Source organism: Cinclus cinclus, chromosome 4, assembly GCF_963662255.1.
Source record: "Cinclus cinclus chromosome 4, bCinCin1.1, whole genome shotgun sequence".
In the NCBI taxonomy this organism is placed as follows: Eukaryota; Metazoa; Chordata; class Aves; order Passeriformes; family Cinclidae; genus Cinclus; species Cinclus cinclus.
Window position 1 is genome coordinate 60026167 of NC_085049.1, and position 20165 is coordinate 60046331.

The 20165-nt window shown below is 37.3% G+C and overlaps 1 protein-coding gene across 2 annotated transcripts in view; it reads right to left on the reverse strand.

Moving 5' to 3' along the window:
- Positions 1-12784: 12784 nt before the first annotated feature.
- Positions 12785-20165, reverse strand: part of IFT56 (intraflagellar transport 56) — a 45024-nt gene continuing 37643 nt past the window's right edge. For both annotated transcript variants that reach the window (XM_062491383.1, XM_062491382.1), the window contains 4 exons: positions 19858-19927; positions 17362-17468; positions 15071-15204; positions 12785-13713 (listed from right to left, as the gene is read on the reverse strand). In XM_062491383.1, the coding sequence (XP_062347367.1) occupies positions 13602-13713; positions 15071-15204; positions 17362-17468; positions 19858-19927 (423 nt within the window). In that variant the 3' untranslated portion in view covers positions 12785-13601. The remainder of the gene's footprint in view (positions 13714-15070; positions 15205-17361; positions 17469-19857; positions 19928-20165) is intronic.

Consider the following 20165-nt stretch of genomic DNA (forward strand, 5'->3'; position numbering starts at 1 on the left):
GCCTGGTCTGTGGGGCACCAGCTCTGGGGAGTAGTTCTGGCTTGTTGGGAAAGAGCTGCTCGAGAAAGAGGGCACAACGCAAGGAGGGCTGGGTTTGAGCAGCAGCGAGACTTCTCTCATGAGCAGGAGCTGCCTGCAAATACTGCATGTGTTTCAGTCTGTCACCACCTACTTTGACAGACTGATGGCTGGTATTTCCAGATGGAGGTATGCCACCAAAGCAATGTGAAGTTTCAGGAAGCTTATGAACATCATGAGCGTTGTATCCCTCTAGCTTCATTGGAGCAGAGAAAAAGACATTACCATTTATGGGGCACTTTTTAGTCTCAGAAATACTAAATAGGAGTGGGTCTATTCTCTTTTTAAAAAAGGTAGTTATGCAGAGCAAGCGATTTATATCTATTATTTTACATAATGATAACAGGCTATTCTGTGCATCCTATTACTCCACTTTTCAAACTACATCCATCACTGTGCTTGATGATTTCCTGTCATTGCATAGGAAGTCTTTTGACTTGACTGCTTAATTTCAGCTAGACACAGAGAAGAACAATGTTACTGAAAGTTATAACATCACTAACAGGGAAAGGCGGGCATTCCAGAGTACTGCTTGCAGCAGCAAGTCACTGGAATGACTGGCCCGCTCTGAGAAATGTAAACTTTCCTTTTGAAGCTTGAAACTGTGTTGAACTTTATAGTCTAAGGGACTTGGTTTATCTTAAAGCCTTGCATATTGTGGTGAAACTACCAAGCTTAGTAGAGGTGGATGTATTCCTCAAGTATGTTTCCACTCATAGTAACATAATTTGGTACTTGCACTTGTTCTGTCTTGAGAATTTCATGCAGCTTTTAGCTGATGCACAAAATAGGAAATATATTTCTGGATTAAAACTGAGTGAGCATCCTTAAGTTCCAGATCTGTGGACCCTGCTAGGAAGATTCTAATTCTCATCAAAGTTTCTGTGTCATCTATGCCATTAAATCCTGTGATGGTAAAAAGGGGCTTTTCCTCAGAAAAAGAGCAGTTTATTGCACATCAGAAATCTTATGTGACAGTCACAGGCTCTTCTGCAGGTCTGCTGAACCTTGTTTTCAATTACCAGATAGGAGACTAGACCTTGAAATAAATACAAGAAGAATACAACAGGTAATTTGTTCACAGATAATACTTTGATATATCCATGGGAAGTGATGAAGATATAATGTGTATTTTAAATATATAATGTAAAAGTCCATTCTTCTTTCAGTCTCCTAACTAAGATATAGGGAACTACTATACATAAGTAATCAATGTGGGGCACATACTCCACAAGAAAATTAGTTTTACAAGTATCTGAATCAAGTGTTTCATATTCTTGTAGTGTAGATATACCTGGAATCACATCTTGGTCATATTTTTAACATGCTTTTTAGGTAGGAAAAAAAAAGCTGGAAAGGAACAATCATCTTCCAACCCATGGTAGGGTTACTGAGAAAAGCAGAAATAGTTCTTGGAAACAGTTTCAGGTAGCCATTTGTTCGGAGATTGCAGATCTTGATATTAGAAGCAGCCTTTCATATCTAAGGTTACTATGAAATAGTAATTCACATGTCCCCTCTTCCTTTCTCATAGGAGTTTAATTAGACCAATAAACCCTTGTATTTCTATATTATCTAACCTCTAAGCATCTTGGTGTCCACATAATATTTTTATAAGGCTTAGTACTTGTTTATGCAACTAGACAAACAGTAGTTCTGGATCTTTGCATTTAAAGTGAAGTCACCAAAGACAGTTTGCTCTGGATTGGAGTATCTGAACTAAATTAGAATGAAATCTGGCAGCAGATCAAAGCACAGCAGTTAGTGGAAAACATGTTAACATTACATTTGGTCTAAGATGCTAGAACCATTTGGAAAAGAAAACAACCAAATTCACTAGATCGTAAGCTCTCAAGGAATTTGGTTTTGAATACACCAGGAGAGTTCCAGGCCTGTGCCATTTCAAACACTTCAGTGGCAGTTGGATTTATGATTTATCCATACTTTGTATTCTGTTTTGCTATCTGTTTTGTTCTTCGTCATTAAGCTCCATCTCAGGTATTGTCTGTACATAGTTTAAGGTGCCGCCCTTCTCAGTGCAACACAAAATTTAAAAAGTAATTTTTAAAAAGTAATTAGAGATGTTCTGCCAACTACTTTGCTTTCTCTTGGGATATGGCCATGTTAAAATAGTCCAACATCTAATACAGATTCCTTCCCCTTGTATGTTATCTGGAGGACACAGAGATGCACATTAAGAGTTTAAAAAAATTTAACAACTGCACAAAGAGAGTAATTTTGAGGTGATATTGAAACTGCTTTTTATTTCACTGGTGAAAGCTAGTGTGAGAGGATCAGACAACGTGGATGCTCGGAACCACAGATGCTAAAGCCACATCAGTGAATTTGTTGACCTGCTTTAGTTTCAAATACAGAAAACAAGTGACAGACCAGCAAACTGCAGAGGCCTCTACTGTGGTGCAGGTGGGATCCTCCTGTTCTGCTCTGGACTGGCTTCTCCATCTGTAGCACTCTCATGCTTTTGGGCTGTTTGTGTTGGTTGTGGTAGAGTCAGAGCTGTACCCTCTTGCATTACAGACCAGTGGTCACTGCTTTCCTGGACCTCATGGAAACCACTGTGTGGCTTCCTCTGGGCTGGACATTCCACAGCAGCAGGCCCAGGGTGCCACCAGAAAGCAGAGCTGTCCTTATCATCACTTATATCTGTCTCCAGGGAGCTTCTTTTCAGCTTCAAAGGCCATTACTGTACTTCTATGACCTATGAGCCTCTTATCCTTGGATGGGAATGAAGGAGAAAACATGTTCTGCTTGTATAATAATACTATATAATAAGCTTAGGTGGCATGTAATGGCAGTTTCCTGAAGGTTGGAACTGGGATCTACATTAGAGGTAGCAGCTGTAGTGGCAGCCAGCTCATACCAGTGGCAGTCACATCTCCATTGCTCAAAAGTCTCCAAGACACTTCTGTCAGGTTTAGGCTTGGTTGGCTTTTATTTTGTTGTGGGTTTTTTCTATTTTTTTTTTCTGAGGATATCCTCATTTACCATCAGCTGCTTCCTCACTATATCCTTGGTTTCTTATGGTCCAAATATACATCTTGTTGGTCCTTTCACTGGAACTGCTGCCACAGCAGCTGCAGCTTCCATTTCTGTGTCAGGAGATGATATAGCTGCAGGTAGGTTGGTGTTTATGTAGCTTTTACTAGAACTACTGCTGCATCACAAGAATCCACTGCACCAACAACATGGCTAGCATTGCTGGTTTTCTGTTTAATGGGGATTTCTGAATTCAAGTGTGTTTTTTATTTAACTTCTTTTTGCTCTTACAGTTTTACTAAATTGCTCCCTGCCAGATCCAGAATCAAGAAATAAACCACCCACTTTCTTTCTAAAATGAAACACCAATGCCTTTCATACCATTTAGAAAACTGATTTATCTGCAGGATCCCTCCCCGTCATATTTTTACTACTGTTGTTCTTTTAAGTAAAGATACTGTTTCCTGAAGAATATATCTCTAGCTTTCTTTCCTCAGGCACATGTATTTAACAGCTGTTTTCAGCAGCTCTGCCACAGCCTGAAGAAGTCTGACTTACACTTTTCAGTAACGTAAACTGTTTGGAAGGACTGTAGGCAGGTACAGGAACTTCCAAATTCACTCTAGGAAGGCTGTATGCATTAGCTTCAGGTAATTAGGATTTCCTTTGACAGGGCAGTAATACTCATTTGTTACAATTCCAGGGCAGAGGAACTGTGAAAATGAACTTTATCCCATACGTTTTTATTTGCTCCCTGTAAATTGTTCAAGCCTCACTTACTGGAGAATTTGTGCTGAAGAGACATTGAACTCCTCTCCAGAGCTTTAAGAAATGCTTTGAAGAAATCTGACCAAAAGTGCAAGGTTTCAATGGCAATAGGAAGTTTTAAAAACAGCAACAATTTTTATGCAAAAAGTAGTTAACTGCTCCTGTAACTGGAAGCGTTTTTACCCCTAGAAGTGGATTTCAGTGCATCTTTTGCTCACTTGCTGAGATGAGGAGTGGTCTTTCAACACCATGTTTTGTACCAGAACAACATAAATGGCATGACTGTGTATCTCAGACGTAGCTGATGAAAACAAAATGTTGGCTTTTATCTCACGTAAGCTAGAAATCAGAGCAAGTGTTCGTGTGAAAGAAGGGATTTACAGGAAGGGATGTGTCATGGTAGTGTGAGTTCTTCAACCAGAGGTGGGGCTGTTAGGGTATCTATCATCCATACTGTTCAGAAGAATATTCTCAATGAGAAATTTAAAGCTGACACAAGTTCTGAATGACTGGTGATTTTTATGACCTACAGAACATTGTAACATTCTTTAGGATAATACATAGGAACCTCAGAGAAAATTCAAACCCTCAAGAGCTCCATTTAGATGGAGCTGCAAGTTACGAAGAAAAAGCAGAGAGACAAAAAGGAAAGAAGAATTGCATCCTTGCCGAGGATGCAAGCTTGCTCTTCACAAGCTGCTTGGAGAAGCTGCTGTGGGAACATCTTCTGAGCCTGGAGAGAAGATGAAATATTAAGACATTAAATATCGGCTCCTAAGTAGGTGCATTTACCAAGCAGAACACAGGTAATTTCTTCCTTTGGATAACAGTAGCAGAATCAATTGTAACTAACAACACTTTTCTAGTTACATCTTATTTTTTACTTAATTGTTAATAATTGTTTCTGCTTCTGGTGTCAAGATTTCTTGCTGGAGCAAGCATGCAACTTTTTCTTTACAGTTTCCTAATGTTAAGGGTGAACTCAGTAGAGTTTGACAAATAAGCTGTAAAATTCTACAGTAGTAATGATTCCAGGTGGTATGTGGACTCTGTCTTAAATGACATTGATTTGGGAATGTTAACCCCTGAGATGTTTTCTCTGCGAAGGAGTGAATCCCTAGGAAATTCCTCTTTGCAAGTTTACTCTTTACTTTTCTAAGGAGGAAGAAAAAATAGAGGGGGAAAAAAATTAGTTAACTTCTAAGTGATCCCAAGAAAATTAAAGCTACTGAACTACCAACATAACAAGCAATAGGACAAGATAAAGTAGACCTCAAATTGCATCAAAGTGGGTTTCAATTGGATATTTGGAAATATTTCTTCATCAAAAGGGTTGTCAAGCAATGGAACAGGCTACCCAGGGAAGTGGTTGACTCACACTCCCTGGGGGTATTTAAAAGGTGTGTAGATGTGGCAGTTAGGGACATGGTTAGTGGTAGCTAGGGTACTGCAGAGTGAACTGTTGGATTCAATGAACTTAAAGTTGTCTTTTTCAACCTGAATGATTCGATCGTTCTTTAAAATAACCTTTTAGTTGAAATCCTGGATTTTTTTTTTCTTTAATATAGAAAGAATAGCAAGAAAATTATATCAGAAACACAGAAGGGATTGACTAGAGGAGTACCCAGTAATACGTGCAGGCACGTGTGCACACACACACACATTTTTTCCTTAAAAATACAAGTATATAGAAAGGGATCAATTTCAATGAAGTGGCAAAGAAACTTAAACTGAGGAGCATCTGCCTGTTATGTGTTGATTGTGACAGTCCCTTCAACCATACCTAAGCAGAGTTTAAAACTGAAAAGGAGCTGTCTTTGAAAAGAATAGACTTCCTTAATGGTAGCTCTTTTATGATTCACACCTGCTAATTTGAAAGTGTAAAAACACCTAGATGTTTACAGAGATTGAGACGATTATGTGCTCTGGGGAGTTGTCCCTCACTTTTTTCCTCATTTGCACCATTTCTTTAAAGATACTTGTGGCATGGTATGCTTATCTCCCATGAAAGGCCTGTTCCATCAGGCCAGCAGCCCTGGAGGCAGCCGAGGATTACCAGGCTGGCTGAAACTTTAGAGTCAGGTTATTGTCTTATCTCTGTATTGTTGTCTGCTTGTTTTATTCTCCCAATGGTAATGAAAGCCACACAAGAATATGAGTCATGATTTCCTGTAGCTCTACCACCCACCTGTAGCAGGAGTAAGGAGGACTAGCCAGGTAGGGAGTTCTCAGTTTGAATTGCAATTTCCACACTAAAAGCAGTAGTAATGCTGTTTAATGAGGTAAAAGGGTGTGGAAGTAATTCTCAGAAGTACAAAAGGTAATGTGCCACATATTTGCCCTTGCTGAGGTTTCCTCTTGTGGGTGCTGACCTAGGACAAGACAAACACTGTCCTTGAGAACAGATTCAGGCAGACTGCTGGCTGGAGGAATCTTGGGCACTCGCCACAGCAATACTTGCTAGTTTTTTAGTGAAATAAAAATATTGTGATAATTATAGGAAACTTATTAAATACAGTAATATATTTAAAACCAATATATCTACTGTTCAGGCAACACCTGTCAAGCAATGTTCATTCTCCCAAAAAGGAGAATATATGTAGATGGCAAAGCAATCTTCTAAAAGTTATTAAGACATACAACGTATTTGCTGTGACCTTGAAGAAATGTTTTTCTTTTTTGTTCCTCCTTTCACTTTCAGACTGATTTTACCAAAACTCCAATTTCCTAACCAAGTTTTTTAATGCCTCTCAGCACTTTGGAAACTGCTTTTACTGATGTAAGTTCCACACCTAGATAAGTGCACATTATCACAGACAGCTGAGAGTGACTGCATAAACAAATTACCACATTTTTAATATTCATACAAGCTTATGATCAGAATAGTCAGAAGCATACTTTGCATGTGCAGTTCAGCATTTTCATACTTCCATGATTTTATTTCCAAGCCAAATTGCCTTCAAAAAAGCAAAGCACATATTTATCACCAAGAATTAACTACATACTGAACTTGCAGATTCAACACAAAGCCGTTTTTGATTTTATGCCACAGCATAAAATTATTATGATTTAATGCCAAAGCATTAAAAATAGCATCTGAAAAATTACATATGAAAAACGATTTTTCATACATGAATAATTTAAATAGACAAATGAAATTCTTTAAAACTATTTTCTTTCCACCTCAAGTTGGATTTTGCGAAGACATGAAATATGAAGATTTTTGAGCATATTAAAACAAGTGTAGAATAGCAGCAATAGTACTGACATTTTCAAGAATAGAGTGGACAGGATACCTGAAATGCTTGTGAAAACAAGCTATATTTTCTGTATAACAGTTCTATTTCAAATGTAAATTTTCTGACCTTAAAAGAATTACTCCTGACATTGGTAAATAATAGTACAATCTACTCTTATCTGAACACTTCCTCTCTGTTTTAAGAGACTGATTATTCTTAGTGATTTCTAGTTTTCACAGGACTTAACATTTTACAAATGTGAAAATATCTTGCCTGGGATGCCTGTGAAGTGGGAGTGAGGCAAGTCATGCTCAGAGATGGTGCAAGGGGAGGAAGGGAGAAGTGGAAGACAGCAGTACTTCAGCAGTAGTCTGGTAGTCCTGCAAGGCCCATCACATTAATGGGGAGACTGGAAGGGAAAACAGTAGGGAATAAGAATGTGCAGAATGAAAAGTGGACACAGTGATAAAACCTGCTTGAGAATAACTGGCTAAATGAGTCAGGAGTCTTGTAAAGCTTGCCTCAGAAATTACTTTGTTTTGACCAGAAAATAGCTCTTCTGCCTTTAAATGGTGGGGAAAACCACCACAATTTTATGTAGACAGCTTCTCAGTTTGTTCAGTAATGATTAAGTTCAGCACATGTGGTATCATGAATAAGTCAGACAAAAGTAAGACTGAACTGGTAGAATGAAAACACTAAGATAATCATCAGAATGGGAACATAACAGACTTGGTTTATCGGGTTCTGTAATTTAATTTTTGTAACATTTTCATAGTGGCAGTTTTCACACACAGATTCATGAGACACAACGGCATATAATATGAGTTAATTCACCAGCTCTGCAAAATATGATACTGAGTTTTATCACATAATGGCTCCCCATATAATGGCCTCACCCATTAATGTAAGGCAAGAAAAAGACTACAAGTAGCTTTAGAGTAGACATGCACAATGATTCCATAATGCTTAAGAAGGACAAAATTATCTAAGAAAATTGTAGTTGTTACAATGAGCAATGCAGCTGTTGGAATCAGAGCATGGTTCTTTTCTACATGATGTAAACAATGTCAACATTATTACACATGTTCTTAGAATGTTACCTTTTATAATTCTGCACTGTTGCATGTGTTTTTTCACAGAACTGACCCATGGAAGTTGCTCACTGTGATCAAGGTGGAGTCTAAGGCTCATCAGTCATTTCCAGTTAAGGACCAGCTAAAAGTGTGGTTTAAGAACTGCAAAAAAACTCAACACAATTCCTAGGTTCATGAAACAGCATATGTAATATCCCACTTTTTCATTTGGTTCAGCTGTATCTGGGAATCACTACATACTATGAGACAGCATATTTCCTGTTCAAATAACTGGAGACCCACAGTCTTGAAGATCTATTATAAAAACATATTAAAGACTATTACAGATTTACTGCATTATTTTGAATTCTTCTAAAGAATTACTAAGAATAATACAATGTGGGGTAACTAAGCACAATTCAAGCACATAAGCATGAATTGAAACAAATTCTCATTTGAAGAATACACTGTGTCTTCTCAAAAGTCACAGCTCTTACTTAGTATAGACATTACTTTTATTTTTAAATCTATAAATAGATGCTAGTGTAATTCATCAATTAAGCAGGGCCTCTAAGGAATTTAGGAGCTGTCCCTTGTCCAGAAATGTGAAATGCCTGCTTTATTTGTTCCAAATGGAAGCTGAAACTCTACAAAGTCATAGGTAGCCTTTTAGTATGTGGCTAAATGTGATTGCAGGGCCAAAAAAAGAGTTGTTTAAAATTATGCAAAAGGACTTGAGCAACTGGATTCTATGAGTCTCTTGGGGATGCTGAAAGGCTCATTTAGTAAAGAATGAATGGGAAGTATCTCCTATCACATGGATCTTTTACAAATTTAGCTGAATATAAGAATACTGCAGTTCCTACAAGTGCAATGCATACATTTCTGATGTATCATATACCTAATTTTAAAGAATAGCATAATGCCATATCTGTAAGGTACATATTAAATAAGTTGATAATGACAAGTGATGAAAAGCAGCCATCAGTCAGCAATAACAATATTTTGGGGATCCTGGAAGTATGGAGGATCCAACATACCTCTTGATGACCCAGACATAGCTGTAAAACTGCTAATAAATAGCTACAGAGAAACAAACTTGTAATTAGTGGGGGTGATCTGCATAAGCTGGAAAACTGAGCCCATTTGAACAAAATCTATTTTTGAAGAACAAAAGGTAGGCTGTCTCTTCCAAAGGATAGACTGCATTCTGGAAAACATCAGTTCTGGAAAAATCCTAGATATCATGTCCCAGCCAAGAACCAGTTTAATACAAGGTTCCCCTGTGACAATATGGCAAAAAGGGGGAATGCAGTCTTCGAGTACCCGTGCAGGAGAAAAACAAGCAGCACTATGGAGAAGCATATTTCAATGTTGCATACAGAGATAAATTACACCCACTTCTAAACAGCCATGTTTTCAAACAAAATCTGTTGACAAATCCATTGCCAGTGTTCCAGCCTGCAAAACACCTTTACAGGGGAAGCTGTCTTTCATACAAGCAATTGACTTGCTGCACTTTGAGCATACCTAAAGATGAAAAAAAAAACCCTCCAAAGAAAACCACCAAAAAACCAAACCAAAGAATGCTGGGCTTTAACAGCCAACAGCAGTGTTGAACATTGGAAGAACTGGATAGTAGAAAACAAGGCTAAACAAGTTGACATTAGAATTAAGGTACAATTTCTAAAAAATCAAATATGATTTAGCCATTTGAATAATTTTCAAAATAAAACTATGGATTTTTAATTATCCTTCAAATGAACACTTCTAAGTTTTTCTGGCAAATATGTTTTGGCAAATAGAGTTACTTACTGGATTCAACACTGGTGAAATCTACCATCTTTCACTATGTAGTGTCAGACCAACTTATCTAGCAGTTGATTAATGACTTGATTTTAAGTTTACTGGTAACACTAATGCAATTGTCTACTTATTTGATGATCCTGTAATAGATTGGAAGGGAAGAGGGCAATTTGGAAATTAAACTTCAAAAAGAGTGTGTGGAAGTTGCTTCTGGATATAATACAGAGGAAAAGTGATTGAACAGTAAACCAGTGGGCAAAATCTAAACATTTTCTTCAATGTATGTATAGCTCCCATATAGTGAAGCTACAGGTAGCAACAGCCATTTAGGTAATTGCTTACTTTGTGTCTGACTATCTAATAGCTAAGTTCCTCATTCATGCTCAGACAGCTTTCTTATGGAGATCAATGAACCAGCTTCCAGCTCAGGGCACCACAGAAATCTAAATGCCTGCTACAGTCCAGGGCTATGTGACATGACTTTTCTTTCACAGTGAACTTGCTGCCTCCAGTTTAATTCACTTAGATGTTACTGTCATAGCTGTTGTTCAAGTATGAACAAGTTTAATTCAAGGCTGACTTTTTTATCCCTCGGGAATGGGTCAGCATCGAGCTAAAAGCAGTTACACTGTTTGGGATTTGGCTTTCTCTACTAGTTACTATTAATGCTATGATTGCTAGCACAGTAACTTCTGTGCATTCTCTGTAGCTTATTTGTCCAGAATCAGATGCTTATTCAGGGTATAGGATATAAATCTAATTTCCATATTCTTCCTTGAAATTATAATGATGCAGCAATTCCTTTCTGCCTTAGTTTTCCTTTCATTACATTATCTGAAATGCCACTGTTTCAATTTTATCTTCACTTACTCTTGACCCAATAAATGTACCCATTTCCCTGACTCTGTACATGCATTCTTCACTGCCTGCTGCTCAGTGGGTCACTTTTCTTGTTTTCCTCCACATCTACCTTCACTCCTAGCCATCCTATTTAGAGTCCCTTGACTCCTTAAATTTCCACAGTTAAGGGAAATATGGAAATAGACAGGGATAAAAAAATTATCTATTCTTTACTACTTTTCATTTCTGTATCAGCTAAGGCAACTTCTCATCTCTGTTCTTTGAATATGACCTCAGATTAAAAAATGGAACACACATTCTAGATATATTTCTGAGGTAAAATAAACACAAAATTTTCAGTACTTTTCTTGTTTTGCATTTTAATTGTACCTACATATCTGTTCTATTACCAAGACCTAAATGCTAAGACAGTATGTAAAACACCTTATTTCATCACTGCTCAAAATTTCATCATCAGGGCAAAGCCCTGCAGTCCCCTGTTACATCTTAAATGATAAAAGCTTTATTATCAGTCAATAAAATGAACTGTGTTAAACCCCATGTTATTTAGCATATCAAATATGACATTATGGCTACAGTAAATAAAGGTGAGGTTGTTAAAAACAACTTCTTCCCTGGTCACAGACAAGAGAATTTAAAATTGGCTCCCAAGCCCTTATGCTGCAAGGTCACCACACTTATTTCAGAAGATTCAACCAACATGTAAAATGGTCTGTAATGGATTTGGATGCTCTTCAGTTTGCCCACAGGTTAAGCTTCAATAAAGGGAGTAATTAGATGCATTTAATATCTGCTACAAAGTCACTAACATAGTTTTTTGAAGCTTTGTACCAAGTTTCATAATTGTAATCCCAATCCATTTCCAAGTTAATTAAACTGAGATGGAAAAGAAAAATTCTGTTCAAGTGTTTTGTAACTGCTTTCAGTGAAAATACTGCTCCTTTCACAGCTCTTTTGAATGAGTGTAACATTGCCCCTGCTGAAAGGCCTATTGTTGCTAGTGTGATGGATCAGTTTCTAGATTTAAGTGCAAGTAACCACAACTATCAATGTACTTCTAAACACCTGAACAAGATACCCACATTTTTTGCTTAAAGCAGCAAAACCAGACATACTGTATGGCAGAAAGGTTTTCATGTTCCACATACACCCAGCTGCTTTAGTTTCAGCAAACTACCATAAGATCAGGACCAAGGCCATTGGCTTGCCTTTGACTGGTTAATGAATATGCACTTAACAATCAGCCACAAAATACCCTCTTCCACAGCAAAATTAATATACTGTATCAACTTCTGCAGTATGAAGCAACACAGACCAATCCAACATTCAACTGTATATTCAAATAAGAGCTTTAATCAATGCACAGACAGTAGAGAATATGGTATTCTGAATTTCCCTCAATAGATTAAAAAAATACTTCTTAAGTATTTTACAAATTTATAAAATGTAAATAGTCCTTTGAAAAATAATATACAAATGTTTTCTACTACCAAATATATAACACATTATGTTACAACTGTTGCCTTTTCTTAGAACTATGTATTCACTGAACCATTCTCCTTAAAAATACAGGAGAGTATAATAAATCCAAAAGTATAATGAATATATTGGTCAGGACAATGCTAAATGCTGAAAAAAGTAATTCAAAATATCTTTTAATCCCTCAGATTGCTAAAGTTCTCATGTGAACTACATTAACATGAATAAATATTTTCTGTGTTAAATTTCAAGGTGAGATTGAAAAATGCTGTCAGTCAAATAAGTCTCCATGCTCTGAAAAAGATGATAAGAGAGAAAACAATCCTTAGACAAAAAAAAAAAAACAAAAATCAAAACAAACAAACAAAAAAAACCCCAAATTAAGTTATTGGTAGTTGAAATTCATCTGGAAAGGATACCCCTCAGAATATGGTTTGTATTTTACCCTAGCTAGGTAATCTATAAAAATCCTAAAGAAGAGAGAGACTTTTCACAAGGGCATGTAGTGACTGGGACAAGAGGGAATGGTTTCAAACTGAGATTACATTTAATATAGATACCAGGAAAAAATTCTTTACTATGAGGGTGATGAGGCACTGGAACAAGTTACTCAGAGCAGTTGTAGATGGCCCATCCCTTGAAGTGTTTAAGGCCAGCTTGAACAAAACTCTGAGAGACCTGCACAGCTCTGAGTGAAAGCTGTACCTGCCCATGGCAGGCTGGAACTAGATGATCTTTAATGTCCCTTCCAGCCCAAGCCATTTTATGATTATATGATTCTACGTTAAGCCTTTTGTATTATCTGATACCCTAGTAGTGCCTAGTGGTATCACTGTCACCATCTCTTTTTGCCACATTCCAACACTTGCTGAAGTAGGTTTGTCTGAGTCATGTAACAAATGATTCTTCTCTAGAGGCCAGAAGGCTTGCTGGAAACCCCCCCTTCCACCATGCAGTAACTCATGTGGAGGAATGTGGGGAACATTAGAGGAGCACTTTGATTTTGTGGACAGTTGAAACTACTATTGAAAAAAATGAAACTTTGAGGAATAGAGTGGTGCAACAGAAAAAGTACCAATAAAGTTTTAATTAAAAAAAAAAAAAAAACAACAAAAAACTCCCAACTTGCTATGTTTTAAATCTCACTGCAGGACACACTTCCTCAGCTGGGTCAACCTACTTGAATGCCTGAAGTCTCTGCAAGGAAGGAGATACCCAGAATGCACAGGAGAAACCAAGACCCTTGTCCTGCAGCCAGACATACATCAACTGACCTGGTTCATTTTGTGACACTGACTCAAACAGGCACTCTGTTCTCCTTGGCCCATTTTTTCATGATGCGAACAATGTATTCTACTTGAGAATTGCCAGTGCTCTTCAGAAGGTGCAGTACTTCCCGCAGAGTCTCTCTATAAATGTGAAAAGCAAAGATTTAGGTGAGCATTAGACCCAACTGATACAATAAACTATTCACATCAAACTATTTCACAAAACATGGGTCCTCTGAGACAGACAGGTCTATCCATCTGCAGTGCTGGAATAAGTTAAAATGCACACTAGATGTGAACCCAGAGACAAAAAATGCATCCAATGAAAAGGTCTTGTATACAATTGTAAAGAAATGATAAATTTAAAAAAAGGTCACCAAAATGTAATTACTTTAGTGTGTGCCTATGTGTGTATTTGTATACATGCCCTCACTCTTGTAAAATTGCTCCCCAGAACAAATCAAACTTCAAAAAAAATCTTTGTTGTTTGCTAGTCTTTAGTATGGCAACATCTAGTTTGCACTTTACACATAACACAGTACATGTAAACAAATAACATAGAAATCAACATTCCTAATAGAATAAACCTATTATTATTAAACCTATATAAATCCTGCTGCAGTTTGCCAGTTCGTTTACAGCAAGAACCTAATTGCATATTTTTAAAACCAGGAAAACTATGTGTATTTTACTGCATCTACTGCAGTGATTGCTAAAAGGACACTTGAAAGGTATTATAGTAGTTAATGAGATTATTCCAGCAGAGAAGTGAATAGAAGGAAGGTGTAGAGGCCAAGACACACACCTACCAGTCATGTAGGAAACAACAACTTTGGCCAGAGGACAATGGCCATCTGGCATCACAGCAGAATATTCACAAGGGAGAAGTTCTTAAATGCAACTTCACTACTCTCATCCAGTGAAATGGGCCAAAAACAAAATTATCAGTAACACAGATGATTTCCTTTAAGCTTTCATCAAGTAAGTACACTTGTGTGATATGGCCAGTGTCTTCAGAAGGCAAATTTTAATAAAACACAGTCTCATCTACTCTTTGTTTACAGAAATCACGTCCTTCCTACAGTGTTGGGTAAATGTTTCCTCAGCTCTGTTCTATTCACCTCAAAATGTCATGTGATATTTTTCCATTCTTACACCATCAACATGATGTTGTTTCCCCCCAGTTCATGAACATACTGCTACACTTATGACCTAGCTTTTCCTAGTGATGATAACTAAAGTATTTTGGTATTTTATAGTCCACAGCTTGCTCATAAATTATTCTCTACCATATATTCTGTAACTGTTGGTGTGGAATATAAACATCAAGTTGAAGACTGCATATGGAGCCTCTGGACAGAGTGTCTATTCTCTGCAAGGTCAATAAAACATTTGAAGATTATATGTAGTCCTAAAACTGAGATTACGATTCTGGTTTACAGCTAGCTGAAAATAGGAAAAGAGCAAAATAAATTTAGATACAACACAGAATACTCACTTTGCTTCTCGGCCAGCTAAGATCATTTGAAATACACCCACACAAGCACCTCTCTTGCCTTCCCAGTATTCAGGATTATTGTCCAGTCTCTCCAGAACATCAAAGGCTTTGGCTGAATAGTAAAACTGATGCATCTGCACAGAAAGTGAAACATTATTCCTGACCACCTTTCAGAAGGGGATTAAAAATACTGAACTCAGTTTTCAGAAATCAGCAGTAAGTTGTAGAAGCAATGTACATTTTCCTGTTTTTCTGCAGGCAGCAAGTGACACAGAACAGGGACACTGCAGTTGGGGAGATGGGAAACAGGTGGTATTATAACATCTTTTTTTGAGGTGCTCTTATGCAGTGTCATACCAACTATATCAAAGCCTCTGACAGAATATCAACCTCCAACTAGTCCAGACATTTGAAAATGAAACACCTCCTCATGTAGACATGGCTACGTATTTATCTTCTGGGCTTAACTTAAATTTTTTTCTTTGCTGTTACAATACAGTAATAAAGACGATTCAACGACTCTATAATCTAAAATTTTCCATAGCATAGGAAAATCCAGGGTGTACCCTATCTTTCCTGCCTTAGGTTCTCTACTTGTAATTGGGAACCAAGAGCAAGTTGCTTGGCAAAAGTCAATGCAAAAGGAGTGACCAGATTAACTGTGGCTTTTGAAGACTTCATAATAGCATGTCTCATGTGGGCTGTATGAGTGTTCTCCACTTGGGCAAGCCTGAAGGGCAATGCTGTTTGTGACTAGCATCTTCCCAGGAGAGATCACAGAAGGTACACTGAGCACAACCTCCCATCCTTGGGTAGCTGGAAGCCTGCAGAAAAAAACGTGCAGGCTGAGGGAACTACATTTGGAAACCTTAGTCAGAGAAACACTGGTACTACAGGATGAGCAATAATTCTCTTTTCTTAACATAAGTGTTGATTTTAACCACTGGTGACTGGCAAACACTTAAATGTATGGGAATAAAGATAGTGAGTATGAATACTATCAGATGTGTCAGCTAAAAAGAAAAATTAGAATACTGATCTATCCAAATTAGTATCTGATCTAGTTCCATTAAGCAGGTAGAGGTTTAATGTTCTCCTTCTATCTGACACAAATCGAGGAAATGCTTCACCCCAAGTCATGTGGTGTTCCCCATATGGATAAGAAGGGCTATTGCATAAAAAGCATCAAGAAACTAGCATGAAATCTTGCATGCCAGCTTCTTCACTGAACAAATTCTATCAGCACAGCAATGAGGCATCCAGCTACATGAACTCTCAGGACACTGTTTACCTTGTTCCATCCATGCTCATTCTGTTTTCTTTTGAGCAAAGCCTAATGCAACTGCCTTCTTAAGTTACATTTCTGGTGCTGTCTGTGGACCTCCAATATAATGTAGTATTTCAGAAACAACTGAAAAATGCCACATAAAATCAAACAACATGGATGTTGCCATTTAGTTCAAGAGGTACAAATGGCTGCTAGTGTAGAAAGATATAAATTATAATACCAAAGTAACAATTTTGGAGCAGTAATTTATGGCCATATGTAGACACAACTAGGCTGAAAAATTTAGTTCTATAAATGGAGCTTTTAAGAGCTCTAGATAAATCCAAAATGTGGAGCTACTTCTCTTCAGGACAAGAAGGTTTTGAAAAAAAATTTAGACAAACCAATCAACTGATTTAAGTGAGACTTTAAATGATCTAGAGAGAGAGATTTTACATGAGGTCTGATTGTCAACTTGCTTTCACAAATTGCATCCACGGGAAACACTAGAGGCATAACCACTTGCTTGAGCAACTAGACTTTTAGATTGCAATGGTAACTGAGTACTTGAAAGATGTACAAGAGATAAGTATTTAGTTTTACAATATTGCTTTTGAGATCACAAGGAGTCTCCCCCATTACAAACTTTAAGGAAAACACAATACTGTCTACCCCCAAAAAAGAAAAGAAAAAAGCAGCATGAAGTGTCTTGCTGAATCTATGATAGATTTTTTTTTTGTTAAAAGTTTCTTTCTACCCATAATGAATCCCTAGTAGGAGAAGCAACTGTTGTCATTATTGATAGCTCAAGAATGCAGTAATTTACCAACATTTTAATCTATGGGTTCTCTACCAAGAAGGCCTGTAGGTTGAAACACTGACTAATCCTTGCCAATTCATTCATATTATTAGACATCCTGCCCTTATAAAAGAAAGTTCACCAGTGATGACAATGATAAAAATGACTGTTGGTACAATCACTGAATTAACATGTCATACACCAAGCTCTAATGAGAAAACTCACTTTGTAACAATCATTTGCAATGAGCTGCAATAGGTTAAGGGAATCCGCTGAGGTTTCCATCTTCAGATAAAGCTTCCAGGCTAGCTGTGGTTTCTTATTCATAATATCTGCAATAACAAGAAAAAGCTGGAATTGTGAAAAGAATATGCCACACCCAATATTCAGTGGCAGGTGGAACAGATATTCCTGTATTTCTTTGTTTAATGTAAAATGCCTCAGCCATGAGCATAAGGCTGGGAAGGGAAACTTGTCCTTATCTTCTGCCTTACTAGTGATAACAGCCAATTCAGCAGAGAATACCAGTGTCAAAAGGAATAATAATAGTGTTTACATCTTAATTTATATTTCACAGATAAGCAATAAGAACAACTCTCATGATTTCAGATATGATTAAGGAACAGAATGGAAAGCATCAGAGAAGATTTTTATGCAGGACAATGAACTATGGCAATCCACTTATATGGTAAGATTTAGGATTGTGTGTTCTTACACACACACACAAATAAATTAATTGCCACCAAACTGAGGTCTTTAGTACTTGGTGCCCACATCAGTCTAAACATTAAATTCCCATGATTCATAACAAATCAAAAGAAGAGGGCAGAGGTTGAAGCCCCTCCAAGCATAATAAAACTTGTTATTACTAGAAAAAATGTTTCTAAATTCCTGAGATCCTGTGTTGGTTATAAATTTATGTATATGACTAGAATTTTTCATTTGTCTTTAAACATCACTGGTATACACAGTTAGAAATAAATGAATCTGAATCTTCCATATTGATGAGGAGAAATTCTTCCAGGATGTTTAAACACAAAGGCTCTATTTCCTGGTGATAAGAAAGCATTCCCTTGAATCTATGGTTGATATTCATAATTCCAGGCTCATTCAAACACTGAGAGAATAGAAAATTTTCCCTTCTTAAGTTTTCCTTTCTTTTTCAAGCCTTAACAGCTGCTCTGAGAGTACCTGGCTATTCACATACAGATCACTCTTGTGCTTTTTCTAAAGAGGGACTGTTTAGCTTGTTATATCTGTGTCCACTGTGTCTATACTTACCCTGCAGGTAGAATGGGTGGTAATCAACAACAAACATGTAACAGAATATCACAGAGTTTATAGACTCTTCTCATTTTGGAGGCAGCAAGACATCAAATCGGAAGGATTTATCTCTCATCAACTCCAGATACCGTATACAGTGGTAAACAGTTGCCAATTTCTAACACCAATCTACCTAGAGCAATGCAGTTCTGTGCTAATCCAACGTTTTTCACCTTCTCTTCAAGAATTTGGTATAAATAGTACTATAATACTAAATAAAAAAGTACATTCTGTCATGCAAAAGGATGCATATCTCTGGTACTTTTTGCCCCTTGGAAATATTTCAGCACTGAATTGTTTACTACTTAATCCCTAATTGTACTCTGACATTAATGTGCTACAAGGTGATCTGTTAGTAATTTACATACTTGACACAAAAATGTAACTATATATAAAACACTCAAACACAATCAAGCACTGCAGCTTAATTAAAAAGGAAATTAACTGGCACATCCTAAAACAGAGTCATAGATAGGCATCCCTATGTGTGATGCGTCTGTCTGGAAAGATCGTATTAAGAGATATTTACATCTGCAATATGGCATAACATCTAAAGCATACATATTTACATTCCAGTATAACTGCTGAAAAAGGTTTGATAAGAAAACATTTTTGGATTGAGGCCCTGTAAGGAAAACTAATTAGCCTAGGGAGTCTCAGACTTGAGTCCTTAGAAAAGCCTAGTTTTATACTATTTTGTATGTGGCACTGCAGCTATCTCGGTACTGAGGTGTACTCTGCAGTGTTTTAAAAACTGGTTCAGAAAAAGTAATTAAGATTTGCTATGGAATATAAAACATGGCAAAAGTTTCCCAGATTCAAGGAAATTCAAGGAAAGAACTCTTCTATGAGTTTTTGGAAGAAAAACACATGCTGGAGATTATAAAGGACATCCCTCAGGTACAGGAGTTTGGATGACTTGTAGAGTAACATGGTAGGAAGAAAAACACTCTGTATGCTTGCCTGATTCCTCTCTTCCCTAGACATCTGACATTGGCTAACCTTGAAGGCAGACAGACCCTTGAGCCTGACCCGGTATGAATGCCTCTATTTTATGTTTTACTCTGAACGTTTTAGAGTTGTAACTCAGTCTTTTAAGACAGAAAGTCTTCACTCAAGCAATTGAGTAGACAATTGAGAAGAAAAAGGGTCACTGGTCAGGACAAAGCTGCATTGACAGTACTATAACAGCATTGCACTGAAGCAGTAATTGCTTATAAAAGCCAGATGTATGAAAGGTGCAAAAACCACCCACACTATAACTAGTGCAATCAGCTTTTCACTTTCATAGTGCTGAATTCACCTACAACATTAAATTCAATTAGGAAAGTGGATTGCCAAGACTGACGCAATAGAAGAGGACCTGTATTCTGCAATGTTGAGAGTAAAGTGACTCACAGCAGCGAGCCAGCCAGCTAAGGTAAACAAAATCACTTTTTATCTTCTCACTCTGGATCAAAAGGAACACCTGCAGGAAGAAGGAAAATAAAAGGTTATACATGCATGTAATTTTAAACAAACAGAAGGCAAACCTTCCTCATTTCAATACACAGATAAGGTTTAAGTCACACATACAACTGCTCCTGAGAAGAGTTTGGGCATGCAACTGCAGTGTAGGGGGCATCCCTCTGTGTGGAGTAGGTGGAGGATTCACACAGTGCCCTGTTTGTCAAGGGACTTGTGCAGCTTCAGAGCACCAAGCTGTG